Source organism: Sinocyclocheilus grahami, unplaced genomic scaffold (genome assembly GCF_001515645.1).
Source record: "Sinocyclocheilus grahami isolate Dianchi unplaced genomic scaffold, SAMN03320097.WGS_v1.1 scaffold232.1, whole genome shotgun sequence".
NCBI classification, from domain to species: domain Eukaryota; kingdom Metazoa; phylum Chordata; class Actinopteri; order Cypriniformes; family Cyprinidae; genus Sinocyclocheilus; species Sinocyclocheilus grahami.
In genome coordinates, this window is record NW_015505411.1 from 782,527 (window position 1) to 798,516 (window position 15,990).

At 37.1% G+C, this 15,990-nt stretch overlaps 1 protein-coding gene across 1 annotated transcript in view; it reads left to right on the forward strand.

Moving 5' to 3' along the window:
* palld (palladin, cytoskeletal associated protein) overlaps window positions 1-15,990 on the forward strand; it is an 89,847-nt gene that overhangs the window by 44,591 nt on the left and 29,266 nt on the right. The window contains exons 6-11 of the mRNA XM_016288540.1: window positions 27-95; window positions 879-1,020; window positions 1,981-2,004; window positions 3,119-3,238; window positions 4,990-5,371; window positions 8,831-8,866. Coding sequence (XP_016144026.1) covers window positions 27-95; window positions 879-1,020; window positions 1,981-2,004; window positions 3,119-3,238; window positions 4,990-5,371; window positions 8,831-8,866 — 773 coding nt within the window. The remainder of the gene's footprint in view (window positions 1-26; window positions 96-878; window positions 1,021-1,980; window positions 2,005-3,118; window positions 3,239-4,989; window positions 5,372-8,830; window positions 8,867-15,990) is intronic.

The following is a 15,990-nucleotide window of genomic DNA, read 5'->3' on the forward strand; positions in this document are numbered from 1 at the left end:
TGTCTCTCTTTCTCCCTCTCTGTCAGGTCCAGAGTCCAGTTTCTTCACTCTGTGCTGGTGATGCTCCTGTTAAAGCACCCCCTACCTTTACTAAGGTAATGACACGGCCACACACACACAAGCACACACACACATATTTTGAGAAATGGACAGATTAATCATTGTATGAGCTTTACCAAATTATTCCAGGCCTGCTTTCTGTGTCGGTGTGTGTGTGTGATTTGTCATGTGACCCTCTGTGCAGGCCTAGGCAGAGGTTCAGAGTTCAATGCCAAATGCTATGTTTGCTTAGTGTGCTAAATAATTTTCCACCTCCTTAAAGAAATTAAGTTTTTTTTAGCCCCCCCCTTCTCTCCATTATCCCACTTCATCTTTCTTCTGAGAGACTTTAATCCTCCTAATGAGAAGATGTGCCTTTTTATAATAGATGGTTTCGTGTCATCATCAAAGTCCTAAACAAACAGGCACACAAATGAAATGGCTGGATTGTAAAGACATACTTCTTTACTTGAACTTTAAATAAACCTATAACACATCACGTGTAACCACAAGCATGCTACACACTTACACAAAGCTTCAAAGAGAATGAACGCACAACAGAAAGCAACTCACACACACATGTATAAACAAACTACTCTACTCTTCTTTTTACTTTTATGGGTTGCTGACAGTTTCTCGCCTCTATGTCTGTTATGTTTTCAGTCTGAAAGTGTATGTACTTGAGAATGAAGGAGGTGATGAAGAAAGAGCAGAATTAGTGGTTGTACACCTTTTCATCTGTCTTTTCAGTTTTTCTTTTCATCTGTCTGTTCTCTTTCCCTTTGTTTACCTCTCAGTCTGTATTTCCAGTGTTAACCTGTGGTCCTTTCGCTCTGTAGATGTTGCAGGATGCACAGGCATCTGAAGGTCAGGTGGTGGTCCTGGAGTGCCGGGTGAGAGGTAGTCTTCCTCTGTGTGTCCAGTGGTTTCGAGAGGGCCAGGAGATCCAGGACTCCCCTGACTTCCGCATGCTGCAGAAGAGTAAGAGTAACTCAGACAACAATTTAAAGTGGCATTCAGTAGTTCTTTAGTAAGTGTTAGCATCGCTGATCTTCATGTATTTTATTTTGGGATACAGCAATGGTGTTATATGCTGGGCTGTCCTCTATCAACATTGATTTTATGTAAAATATATATACTAGTGTGTTTTAAGGCCAATTCACACTTCACGACAGACGCAGACAAACCATTACAATCGACAGATTACAATATGTCACTTCTCAGTCATTCCAAGACCCAGCAAATGCATGTTTAATCATGATTATTCTGCAAAAACAAGCGCTGACCAACGCCAACAGATGCCTACACTCTTAAAAATAAAGGTGCTTCAAAAGGTTCTTCAAGCGATGCCATAAAAGAACCATTTTTGGCTCCACAAAGAACCATTCAGTCAAAGGTTCTTTAAAGAACCATCTCTTTCTTAATTTTAATAATCTGAAGAACCTTATTTCGCCATAAAGAACCTTTTGTGAAACAGAAAGGTTCTTCAGATGTTAAAGGTTCTTTATGGAACCATTTAGACAAAAAGGTTCTTCTATGGCATCGTGAAGAACCTTTATTTTTAAGAGTGTACCGGGATAACACACTGCTTTTTTTCATTCAAATTTGTGAATTTAAATTAAGAGCTCATCCAAAAATGAAAAATTCTTTCAACATTTACTCACCTTGTATGCCTTGATTTTTTTTTCTGCGCAAGAGTCACACTTGAAAACCTCAGAGTGACCAGCATATTCTTTCAAATTCTCCTTTTGTGCTCCAGGGAGAAAATTATGTCATCCAGTTTTGGAAAAAAAATGAATAAATGTTGACAGAATTTTCCTTTTTTGAGTAACTATTCAAACTATTTGAGAAACTATGTTTGGTTTATTGGTTGACTGGTAACGAGTGATTTGTTATGGTGTTTGTGTTTCTCTCTTAATTCCCATATCCCTATTTCATCAGAGCCAAGATCCGCAGCAGAACCTGGTGAGTGTTTTACTCCTGCTTCCACTTTCCCCTGTTTCCACTCCTCTTATTCATAAAAAACACTTTCCTCCAAATACATGTGTACATAAGGATTTATCAAGATAATAATTCTCTGTAATCCCAACATTTGTGACATCAATACTACGCAATATGCAGTACAGACTAGATATGACTCGAAAATCTCTGATTAACAGAACAAATGAACTGTACAAACGCATGTCAACACCGCTTATGAGTCACATACTTTCACATATCTGTACATGCATATGGCTCATCTTCTTGCTCTTAGGGTGGTAACTCTCACCTCTATCTTTGGGTGTTTCTCAATCTGCTCAATAGTTCAGTAGGACATATACGGTCAAGGGAGTCATTCATTTCTAGGTCTGTCTCATTCAAAATCAAATTTGTTCATAGAAATTCACAGATTGCACCATGAAAATCAGTGAGTATCGGCCAGTCACTCAATTCATATACTTTTAAATGTGAGTGAAAGCACATTTCATACTGGTTTTGTTCATTTTAACAGTGACAACAAATAATGCATGGTAAACAAATGAAGGATTGAGTAATACAGTATACAGTATATTTGTTGACAAATACCACCTACATTTTAATATGAGCCTTGTAATTTGTAATGGTGTCACAGGTAAACAAGTTCTCACTGTCTCAGTGTTTAGGGCTTAAGGCCCTTGCTAGTGATGAAATTGGTGTTCACAATTTACTGAATCACCTCGTAGGAAACATGGAAAAGCAATGAGACACAGCCTCTGTTTGTGGCAGTAGATTTCTCTCTGCTATTGAATCACCTCTGTAACCATCAATTACCTGTCTAGATTCACCACACCTGTCTGTCACCTTTCTACATCCCTTCCTCATTACAGGAAGTTTGATTCTCGGGTCTCTGGAGAAAGCATTGTTGGATGCTCCATAACGGCAGTAGATTATGTTGAAAAACTGGCCAGTTACAGTAGCTTGTATAGCGAATTAATTTGAATGATTCAAGCATATGTGTGTGTGTGTGTCCCCGTGTAATTGATTAAATCCGTTTCTAATCTGGTTTTGCTTGTGATGTTGATGACTCAGTAATTGACGGCTCCTGTGATTGGTCTTGCAGAGGAAATCTGTACATTGGTGATTGCAGAGGCGTTCCCTGAAGACGGAGGTCTGTTCCGCTGCACTGCAACCAACCAATATGGCGCAGTTAATAGCACTGCACAACTCACTGTCACCCCAGGTGCGTTTACACTGTATCTACAATAACTATATCTGAGATCAAAGTTCATGGTAATGTAAATATTAAAGTAGCCTGGTGATATATTGGTGCACGAGGTTCAAATTTAAAGAAACATATTCGTGGTGAAAAACCAATGATCAAACCGTGTAATAGATAACAAGCATCTATCTTAATCAAATCTTTGGGGTCAGAGAGATCTTTTAAATGTTTTTGAAAGTCTCATGTTCATCAAGGCTGCATTTAGAAAACATACAGTAAAAACAGCAATACTGGTAAATATTATAACAATCAATTAATCAGTCAGTCAATCAATCAATAATTTTATTCTCGTGATGGCAAAGCTGAATTTTCAGTCTTCGGTGTCTCATGAATCTTCAGAAATCATTCTAATATGCTGATTTGAATATCAAGAAATTTCTTATTAGTAATTTAGCAAAAAAATGTGTGCAGCTTAATCATTTATTGGAAAATGCTATACTTGTTTTACAGGATTCTTTGATAAATAGAAAGTTCAAAAGAACAGAAATCAGTTTAATGAATCCTAACTGAATAATTGTATAAATGATCTAGCTAACCCCAAACTGTTGAACAGTAGTGTATATATATTATTTTACCAAATTCTTAATATTTTTAAAATAAAGACTTGCTATCAGAGAATAGATCTTGTATTAAGTTTGTTTTCTTTTTCAAGCATAAATCATAAATGATTTAAACAAAATGTAGTGATGTTTACATAAAGCTCTTTACACATCACTTTGTATGACTTGATTTTTTTCTGCGTAAGAGTGATATGGAACACTTTTATAATACTTATATGGTAAATTTATAAATCATAAATGATTTAAACAAAATGTAGTGATGTTTACATAATGCTCTTTACACAAAAGGAATGGCTCCTGTTTATGCCCCGAGTCCAGTATTCTTTTGAGTGTAATATGACATTAGTTGAAAAAAGGCCTAGGGATAAATAAACAAAATTAAGCACAGTAAACAGTCGGTTGATGGTTTCAACTTTACAGCATGCTCTCATATTAAGTAGTAAATATAAGTGATGTAACACATGAGTCGTAATGATTTCATTTATTTACAAAGCAGTAGCTAAAATACCCTTTCCAAAAAAGGCATAGCAACTCCATCTGTGATCTTTTGATGACATTTTATGAGGCCCACTGTGGTACATCTTGAAAACATGTCAATTGCATGAGGCTAACCAGCCACATCCTGTCCACAACACTCCAGAGTTGGAGTGTGGGTGAGGAGAGAGGATACAGTATGAGCTGATAGCTGTATGTGTCACATGGCAAAGAGAGGAGAGGGATGAATGTTTATACTGGATGATGGAGTGGGTGTACTTATATTTCCAGGAGTCTTTAAGCCTCAAGTTTACTACAGAGCCATTTAAGTAAATCTGAGACAATCTCAGCCAGATTTCATGATAAAGATTTGGATTATGTTTTAGCTGTGGATTAACAGTTTATCCAGGATTATGGGTAGTTATGATAAATTTTCTTCCACTTTAGGTGTGTTTCGGCATTTTGCAATGGTTGTTAAAGCATTGTAAAAACTGATTGTTCTACAATGACAAAACTATGAAGTGATTTCCTCAGTTACTCATAAACCCCATATTTCCTCCTTTATTCCACTGAAGTGCATTGTGACGTGGATCATCTGGATTTCATCACCCACTTTGTCTGAAATTTGTTCTCACCCTATAATGATCTGTACTGTCTTCTGTTATCTTGGATTTCTAGTTGTTGAAGAGTTGCCCGGCAACGGTGTATCCGGGGATGATAGTGTGTTTGAGGACAACCAATTGTTCCCGCCTCCACCTCCTCCGCCGACTGAGATTAGTTTGTTGGAAGTCCCACCCAAAACCCCGCCAAGTGCCGAGGCCTTCCAGATCAATGAGCTGGACATCTGGCCCAGGGTCACTGCGCTGCCTGTTCAGGTCTCCACCGATAAAGAGCCTCAGGAAAGTCTATCTGACAGACCTCTACAAAATGGTCAGGTCTTAAACAAGCCACCAGATGAGAGTCTACCATCACCTTCAAGTGTGAAGGTAACAGCGGCTCCGCCTCCATCACCTTCAGCTGTTAAAGCTCCACCTCTCCCCACCAAACCCAAACCTAAACTGTGAGTACTGCAGCTGAATCCTGTACATCATCCAACATTGTATTTATGAAGCCATTAAATCAAGAGTTTTGTAGCTTTTAGTTTTGAATCCAGCCATATGTTAGTGCAAGCATTCACATTTTGCAGATAAATGCATTTCAAATTTACAGTGTTTTTCAAGGAAAATGGACCAAAATGCTGATGACTCATCCTGCACTAGACAGATTTTTATCCAATCAAATGCACTCTAGAATGAAAATGTCCCTCCCACTAACACCACCTGCTGTTGCCTAATGGGTGAAAAAAAGCTTCCTCTAGGAACTGACTTTCAGAGTTTGTATTGCATTCAATTAAATAAAAGTACACTTCCTTTCAAAATGTTGGGGTCAAGATATTTAGATTTTTTTAAAGAAATTAATATTTATTCAATAAGGACACAGTGAATTGATCAAAAGTGACAGTAAAGACATTTATAATGTTACGAAACATTTATATTTCAAATAAATGCTATTCTTTTGAACTTTGAATTATTCGTCAAATAATCCAGAAAAAAAATGTATCACAGTTTCCACAAAAATAGTAAGCAGTACAACTGATTCAGCATATTAGAGTGATTTCTGAAGGATCATGTGACACTGAAGACTGGAGTAAGACTGTTGAAAATTCAGCTTTACCACCACAGAAATAAATTAGATTTTAAAATATATTAAAATATAAACTAATTTTAAATTGTAATAATATTTCACAATATTAGTGTTTTACTGTATTTTAGATCAAATAAATGCAGCCTTGGTGAGCATTAGAGACTTCTTTAAAAAAACATAAAAAATCTTACTGAACCCAAACTTTTCAAATGGTGGTGTACTGTGCAGAGTGTCTGTAAGTATGTAGGTGTTTAGTATGAATACGATCCACCATAATGCCATTGTTATGTGACCAATGACTTTAGATGTGTTGCTGTTCTCTGCCATTTACAAATTTGATGACTCCTGTTCTGCGGCCTCATGGGATAGTATAATGACCATCTAATATTTTTTATTATACCCTACCAGCATCGAACCAATAAACATACTGTAAGTCAAATAAACGCAGACTCTGATCAATCTAAGTGTTTCTGTGGTAATGAACTACCCCCAGCTGCCTGCGTATGTCAGTAGGGGGTTTAATGGGAAAGCCTCACTTAGAGAACAAATGCATTCCGTTCCTTTATCACCATGTCAGAGGCCGGGCATTGCTGCGTGCCATAAATCACTGGGTGATGCATGTGGTATGTGTGTTTGTATTTGTGTTAGCAGTTGTGCTATGACTCCAGCTGGATTTCAGAGGGAGCATTTGCTTTTGAGTTGGATGTATCTGATACTACACTATCATTTATCATCTGTTGTAGTGATATGTTTTGTGTCATCACTGATCTGACTGTGGATTTAGGTGTACTGTTCAATGCCTGAAGGTAGCTGGCTGTAGATTACTTAGTAGGTGCAATTTGACTGTAGCTAGAACTGTTCCAGGTTTTAAAGACAGCATCCCTAAGTTTAGGGTCAAGATAAGGATTAGGACACTGCCCAAGGGCACAACATTAACATGCAGAGCAAGCCAGTACCTACATGCCTGCGATTAGTTCCACTGACTCTCCAAGACGTACTGGTTCTAAGAGCTCAAGACTGCGACTACAATCGACAAAAAACATTTGCAACAATTACAATTTTTTGATTTGTCTAAGCTAGTCAGGAAAAGATCCATACACGAGTTTGTCAGAATCTTGTTAAAGTGTGCTTTCGATCTGCAAACTTATCAGTGCAAAATTTTCACAAAACAATCACAAACTCAGGCACACACCATGCGTTCTGTGTAAATGTCCACTTATGCCAGGTACAGACTGCATGATTTTAGCCCCAATTTTCACTCACCAACAAATGCTTGAAATAGGAGGCAAAATCGGTGCTCGTTCACTTGAGTGACAATTGCATAGTGTGTATTATCAAAGATGTGATCTGAGAGAAGCACCGATTCATCTCCAATGGCCATGAGATATTTAGCATGCTAAGAAAAGGTTGGAAAAGCATGCTAAATATCTGGACCTGTCTGTGAGTCCTGCAGTGTGAAATGTGTTTTGACTGGAAATTACATGGGCAACAACCTACAGCCAATGAGAGAGCAAGGTACAGGGCAAGGGAAAGTTCGGGGGAGGAGTCAAAGACATAAAATAAAACATCAGCAAGCATAGCTTCTAAAAAGCAACCATCCTCTCCTTCATATTCTTCTTTTTTTTTTCTTGTACACTGCAAATCAGCGTACAGACAATTTGTATCACAAGCTTCTTGCGGGCTACAATTTTTAACTAGAAGAAATTCATTCTGGCCAAGCACTCCTCTCTCACACGGCATCTTACATAATTTCCTTTATTACTTCTCGCGTATGTTTAGTTGTGAAACGTAGTTTGTTGGCGATTCTTCCTATTGAAAAGTAGTGTAATGTGTGACCCTCGTCTCTGATTCGTCGTGTAGTATGCACACAACAGCAACTAAATGGTATCCCAGACAGTCATGTAGTGAGAAGAACAGCAATCTGACGACTTTAAAAAAACATGCAGTGTGTACCTGGCATTAGTGGTTTGAATCAAACTCACTTAGTGAATTGATCAGAGCTGCGATTGAGTTTACAACTCACTAAACCAGTCCATTTTTTTGTTATTTTTGATTAGTCTGTTTACAGAGTAAAGATAATTACAACATAGTGGTCATATATTCTAAAGAAATAAAAGAGATTTTACAAAAATATTATTGGTCACTGTTTAGCAATGAGGTCAGAATGGATGACGTTGCACCCAAAGCAACATAGCATTTAACATTTTAATCAATGGTTTTTGCTTACAGCAAAGTAAACGAGAATTGTTACATGAGCTTTTATTCTGGCTGTGATCAAAGGGTGAAATTGCAGATTCGTAAACGTGAATTGCAGCAACATAAAAGCAAAAGTGTCTCAGAGGAAGGGACTCTTTGTTGACTCTAGGCAGAGCCAGTCTCATATATAAATGTAGTTTAGCTCTGTAATCTTGTCTGGATTATGTGTGGCATTAAAGTTTGTGTGTGTGAATGTGACATTAGGCTCTTGTGGTCACATACCTTTACACAGGCCTACTTATTTGTTTGAAAAGACTATTCGAGCTGTTTGTCTCTGTGGTTATTGACTGATTTCCATTTGATTCAGGTGCCTTTCCTCCTTTACAACCCTGGAAAAGTAGCATGTGTGTGTGTGTGTGTGTGTGTGTGTGTGTTTGTTTAGTGGGTGGATGTTGGGAAGAAAGAGAAAATAAAAAGTCAATTGCGTGCATTCTTGTTAGTGTAAACACAATAAATCATTTAAATGGAAAGGAATGGCATTGTGTACATGCTGTACCGGGAATATAGGGCAACATTTAGTCCTTGTGGTTTTATTTGTGACTTTCCTCCATACATTTCCCCATTTATTCTGTGATTCCAGATCAAATGAGCAAGCAGACGACCTCTCAAATGAAAGGTAAAACAAAGAATAGGTTGATGCGACCTGAGTGTGAATAACGCATATGTGCGTGGGTTTGACAGGCATGTGATAGCTATGAAAGGAAAATAGTTTCTTGTCATGGATGAGGTCCAAGCTAAGGTTTAAATGGCATGCCGTTTTGTAAAACTCTGTCTTTGCTTGAGCTTCTGCAAGTTATTGCCATAAAAAGCTGCTTCCCCAAAAGATTTTCCACTGTAACGTCACAAATCATCTGCTAGAAACAACACAACAGGGAGCAGGTAGTGAGACCCTCCTCCCTCATAAAAAAAACACCCCACCCCACTGCTTTCTACCAGCAGTAGTCACTTCACCTTGTCATTTGGTTGTAAAAACAGGAATTTTATAATTGTACAATTACCCAATGGTCATTTCTGCATGCTGTGTGGCAGGTTATCGTTTCTCTGCATCCTCCAGGTACAACCAGACCTGAACCCTGCTTTCTGACCCTCCAATCCCGTTTAAACATTCCAGCTGATTTCCTTTGGATATTCCCATAACTTGCTGTTCACATCAGTGCTTTGAATAAAATGATGAAGTGGGATTTTAAGGTCACGTTGTAGCTGCTGACATTTAACTTTTACAGGTCCCCTGTGATCTGAATTCTCCTTTAGTTCAACTTTTTTTCAGCATTAGGGTGATTTGTCAATTACATCTGTGATTATGCTGTTTGCGGAATTACCGTAAAGCAATTAGAAGACGAGTGGAAAGTATGAGTTTGCAGCTCCGGTCATGTTCTTTGAGTAAACTAGTAAAAGGGTGATAAACTTCACCTGGTCTCATGCTTCATGTTTCAGCGATGGGCCTTTGGCTTTTTCTGGCACAACAGCATTGCTTTGATATGATGCATGTCATATAAAATAAAATCAATCTGGTGCTGCCTACTAAAAGGCTTTCATTTGGAGCAATTGCTTGCTTGTAAATATGTTATTCTTTTCTCAGCCATTTCTCCCTTCATATATCTAGTCCATCTTGAGCAGTTTACCCAAAAATGAACAGTTTGTCATAGGTCCTTCACCCTTATGTCATTCCAAACCAAACTTAATTTCTTCTGTCCAACACAAAAGGTAATTTTTTAAAAACATATTCTGTTCACTCTTTTCCATCTAATGAAAATGTATGAGGACTGGGGTCAAGCTCCAAACTGACAAAAAAGTCATCATGAAAGTGTGGTCCATATGACTTGTCCACTATTATGGATCTTCTGAAGTCATATTATAATTTTGTGTGATGAACAAATTATTCTTTTGAGTCTGTTTGTTTTTCCTTCAATGAAAGATACAGACAGATACAGTTTGGTATGGATTGTTGTGAATCAGTGCATAATGATTTAAATTCAGTCTGATCATCATATAAAGTTATTGTATTGTATTGATTTTTGAAGATTTATAATATATCCCACAAGTTCAATGTTTTTGAAACCGGAAAGCTCCAGTCCACATTTGTTGTAATTGCATAGAAAAAAAAGATCATTTTTTGTTCCACAGAAGAAATAAATTCAAACAGATTTTGGAACAATTAGTATATGATGACAGAATTTAAATTTTTGAAGAGATCTCCTACTTAAAAGTGAACTTTGACCTAAATTTAACAGTTTTAAGACACCAAGCCAAACTAAATGCAAGACTCACAGAAAGATACCAACTCTGCTTACGTTCATACAAATTATTTGAATTTATTTATGTTGGTGAGGCATTAGATGTGCTTGTTCATTGTTCCTAACCAAGTGTTGAGTGAACATCCGTCATCGTTTAACGCCTTTGCACTGCTCAGTTTGATTAACATGTTCAAATCTCTTCACACTTGATCCCTTGTTCGCTCTCCCTGCCTATGATGCTACACCCTGCAGCGATACACGCCATACAGGAAACTGCGCAGTGTGTTTTGGCAGAATTAGTTTGACAGCAGGAGAGCCCTTGTGATATAGACAGGGCCCAATGTCCTTCAGCACAGGAAGGGAAAGAGATATAGACAGAAACAGAGGTGTGAACGAGCAGGGTGTTTAGTGGGCATCCACCTGCAGTCAACTCAGAGGAAAGGCTTTGTGGGTCAATTCTGAGGCAAGTATGGCATATAAAAATTAAGCTCATAATGACGGCACATTACTCAATTTGTGACATTTATCTGAAAAACTAAATCCCTGTTACAGCCAAGATTTTGTTTTCAGAGGAGCATCTGTGTAAGAGTGTGCACCTCTGATTTATGAGCTTGGTGGGCTGAAATCACAGGGGTTTTATGTGAACATGCTTCACAGTGTGTAAAGTCCATACCACACTGAAATGATAACACCTGGAGCTTGTAAAGAAACACAGAGACAGAAAGCGAGAAGACTGTCTGCATTATGCTCTAGGGTAAACGTGCTGTCACAAATGTACATTTTCAGTATGTATTTTTGTGTGTATGATGTGTAAGGGAAACAGGTCAATTTAGCCCAAAGGGAATCATTTAAGATTTTAAAGGGAACTCCACCAATAATATGTAAGGGCATTTGGACAGAATCACTGTTTTACGGCTGTTCACTGAGACGGACAGCGATTCAGTGAACAAGCCGTATGACATCAATTCTGCAATGGATATTTATATCCAAAATATAGTGAAAACACTATTAATCAGCACAGTAACAAGGTCGGCAGTTTAAGACATTAACTTGTGAGCACAAAACACGAGATACTTCTCTTTTCAATATAAATAAGGCTTTATTGGATAAATCTAAGACATATAAACTAATCTAACACACGCATTCACACACAAGTTGCAGAAAGAGAGAAAGTGAGGAAATAATTAGCTTAAATCCCAAGTTTACAGCAATATGTGCAATTGCATAGATCTGAACAACCATCAATCACTTAATTAACCCTCGCATTGAGTTCCTCAATGAGGTTAAAATTTATATTAAATGCACCAGTTCAGCTAGGATCTGGAGGTACTTGTTTTCCTGTGTGCGGGGTTTCCTTCCTTGTCTTGCTCAGGTCCTTTTAGTGTCATTTAGATGCATATTTACATGGAAATGCAGTTTCTTTGGCATTCTGTGGACGTAAGGATGGGTTCTGTGAAGACCGGAGAGGTTAAAATGTCTGTAAAGAATTTCAGTCTGTTCTGTCTCCTAAGTGGGGGGGAAAGTCAATCCGAAGAGCTTGTGATCACTATCACATGTTTCCATGTGATGGTCACGCTATGCATCTCTTTTGACCATTATTCTTGATAACTTGCCCCCAAAATTGACAATCTCCTTGGAATTGTCAATAAGTGTTCTTTTGTTTTAATGTTGAAAGCTGTTCTGTGAAAGAGTCGGTTAGGCTTGCTTCAGACTGGCTAGGGGCTGATTTATGACATCCTGTTGTCTTGGGCCTCTGTGGAATTTGGACTCCTCGTTTCAACCATGTTTTGACCAAATCTTAGATTGTCTGATTCGGTCTGATATCCTACAGATGAATTAAAGATACGCAGCAGGTGGTGTCTGATATCAGCTGTACAGGTTGATGAATGTGTGTGCCAACATAGTGAGACATTTCACAAAGCCCCTTTGAATTAAAGCTGGATTATAATATTGTTGTTCGGGAGGTTTGTGCGAGAGCCTTCTGAAAATCTTGTGTTTGTAGCCTTTTTTTTTTCAGTGTATCAAATTAATGTTAATTCTTCCTTCATGAGAACACGGGATATGTTTTTGTAAATGTACTGTCTGTTTGGTTTTGGATTCTATTCTTGGCATCAGCATAGTGGTTATTTGATCTGAAGATTTTTGAGAAGTAAGCAAGCACCTAGTGTTCTGATGCCAGTTGGCGAAGACTATATACCACTAGGCGAGATAAGACATGACCGAAGAAAAAAAGTTTGTTAGTGTGCAAGGGGACTCCCAACTTTATATATTATATATACTCTACCATTCAAAAGCTTTCTTTTATTTTTTGTTTAATCCAAAAAATGAATGCTTTTATTCAGCAAGGACACGTTAAATTGATTTAAAATGACACTTTTACATTGTTTAAAGTTTTTTTCCAAACAAAAGCTGTTCTTTTGAACTTTCTATTCATCAAAGAATCCTGAAAATAAATTATTATATAAAATAATATAGTTAATATAGTTTTGATAGGTATAATGAAAAATGTTATTGGAGCAACAAATCCGCATATTTCTGAAGGATCATGGAGTAATGGCTTCTGAAAATTCACCTTTGCCATCACAAGAATAAATTATTAAATTACATTTTAAAATAACTGTTTTCTATTTGAATATGTTTTTAATTGCAATAATATTTCACAAAATTGCTGTTTTTACGGTATTTTTTATAAATAAAAAATCTCACCCACCCTAAACTTTTGAATTGTATATAAAACAAATATTTTTTTATCAAATATTATATATATATATATATATATATTGTTTTTTTTTTACTAATTGATTGATTAGTTATTCATTTGATAAAATTACCCCTGAATTTAATAGCCGGTGATCACCATGCAATACAGTTTTATATACAATACTTTATACTTATTATTATTTTTGGTGGAAATTGCATTCAAAATCCACTCAATTCAAATATTTTCAAAAATATTCAAAGGCACATATTTGCAGTTTAAATCAGCATAATGATTTTGCTATACACAATCACTATAAACAATAACTCTTTTGCTTCAATTATGGAGTTGTTTTGAGATTTGAGAAATGTAAGAAGTATTACTCTTACGTCATGTTATTCTTATGAGATTTGAGATCAGACATCTGTGACATTGAATCATTTTTTGCTAAATTTATTTTTTGTATCAATGTTTTAGTGACGTATGAAGGGTGAGATGAGGGCTAGAGCAGATCCTTTTACATTCTTCCAGGAAGTAAAATGTGTTGTCTCCTGTCAGAGCCACACCAGAGTCAGCCAGTGAGACAATAATCCTTCACTTCCTGTGACAAAATGACCAGCCTGCATGTGATGTATAAATGCACTATATTGGCTCAGGGGTCATGACCTGATGAGCCAGAAATCCACACCCTACTTCATCAGATGTCTGTGAGCCAGACAGACGCAAAATGTCTCCTAGGAAGCCTCTTTGAAGTAAATGAAGCAATAATTTACCTCCTTATTCATTATGTGTTTATATTTAAACGATTACATACCATAACAGTGAGGATTTTTGTTTATTCTGGATTAGTGGATCACCGTGGTGGTAAAAGTAGTTGAGAGAAAGACAGACAGAGATAAAGAGTGAGACCGAGAGGATAACAGATGAGAAAGGAAGTCTTTAATCCTCGCTGAAGTGCTTGTATTGCTATCTTCATGCCGACTGCATTGCTGCCATACTGCACCGCCTGCCACAAACCTCCATGAGCCGCAGTAGGGTTGTTGTCATGGACACTAGAGACAACTGCAGCAAACTAAGGGTTGTTCTCAAACAATCTGGTCACATTTCAGTGAGCTCTCTTATTCTTGACCACAACCACACCAGCTTTCTCTCAAATGAATGGGGTTTTTAGTTTCAGATGTCATGCTTGATTTTACAGTGCTGATGTGGTTATTGTGGTAGTACGTCTGTTTTATTCTGATCAATTTAGTTCCAGTGAAGGAGGTCAAATAGCCTGAAAAACCTAACTCCATTTCCCAGTCAGTGGCAGTAGCTCAGTGGTAGTATTTCACCATTTCAGTCAGGTTCTCCAGTCAGTTTTTCAATTTAAATCACCATGGTAGTGAACACAGATAAAGCTTTAGCACTGAGGTCACGGTGTACTGCTAAAAGCATGCTGTTATGCCCAGCATTACGGTTAAATCTGCTGAGCGCTGGTCAGCCAGTTGCATTTCTGGCATGTGACTCAGCCTGTTTCTCAAAGCTGGTTTGTTTATGAGGTGTTGCTTGTAAAAACCCAAATGGTGTATTAACAATAATTTTCTTGCACAGGCGTTACGTGTGGTTTAGAAACACATCCAAAAGAAAACAAGCATACAGTGACGCTTTATACAAGAAAATTCAATTTAAACGCTACAAAAAATGGTTTATTGCGGACGATTTTGTTGAGCAACACAGCTCCCCAAACGTTTTCCTGTCATTCTTGCACCTCTGCAGATAAAATGCACAAATAGGTTTTTCTTGGACTTGTGAGCCTCATTTTTATAAATTAACCCAGAGTTTCCACTGTGGACTGTGACTTTTATTTTGTGTTTATTTATATATATGATACAATTGAGACTCATAAAAATACTGTATATAATTGCTAATTGGCAAGGTAGGTAATTAGGAAGTAGCCTGAAAGTAGGTACAATACCATTCAAAAGTTTGAGGTTGTACGATTTTTTTATGTTTTAGGAAGAAGCCTCTTATGCTTATCAAGGCTGTATTTATTTGATCAAAAGTACAGTAAAAACTGTAATATTTTGAAATATTATTAATTTATTACTTAATTTGATTAAATATGTTTAAAGTATCTATTATTCTTGTGATGATTCAGCAAAGCTGAATTTTCTGCATCATTACTCCAGTCTTCAGGGTCACGTGATCCTTCAGAAATCATTCTAATATGCTGATTTGCTGCTCAAGAAACATTTCTTATTGTTATCAATGTTGAAAACAGTTGTACTGCTTAATATTTTTATGGAAACCGTGTCACTGATTTTTTTTTCCTTTTTCAGTATACTTTGATGAAAAGTTCAAAAGAACAACATTTATTTGAAATATAAATATTTTGTAACAGTATAAACTTCTTTAGTGTCACTTTAGATCATTTTAATACATCCTTTCAAAACAAGTGTTAATTTCTGGTCTGAAAGTATTGCTGATGCTTATATGTGGTTATAATATAAAATGCACATTTTAATAACCCCAGCATGAAAAAAGGCTAACAAATTTATCATAGTTAACTTGTAGAGTAAAAACATTAGCTTTGTTTTTGACCAATTCAGCCAGTTTACTTTAGAATGATTGAGCAGCATAGTGTGGCCAAGAAGTCCAGAGCAAAGACAAACACTATTGACTATGTGCAGTCCTTATAAGGAGACGGGGGGATGCGGGATTGGCTGGGGGATCGGAGGCTCTGTGCTGTATTGGCTAGTGGTGTTAAAGTGACCCACTGGGAATAGAGCAGCTTTCCAAATATGGAAGAGAGAGTCCAGAACAGGCCAT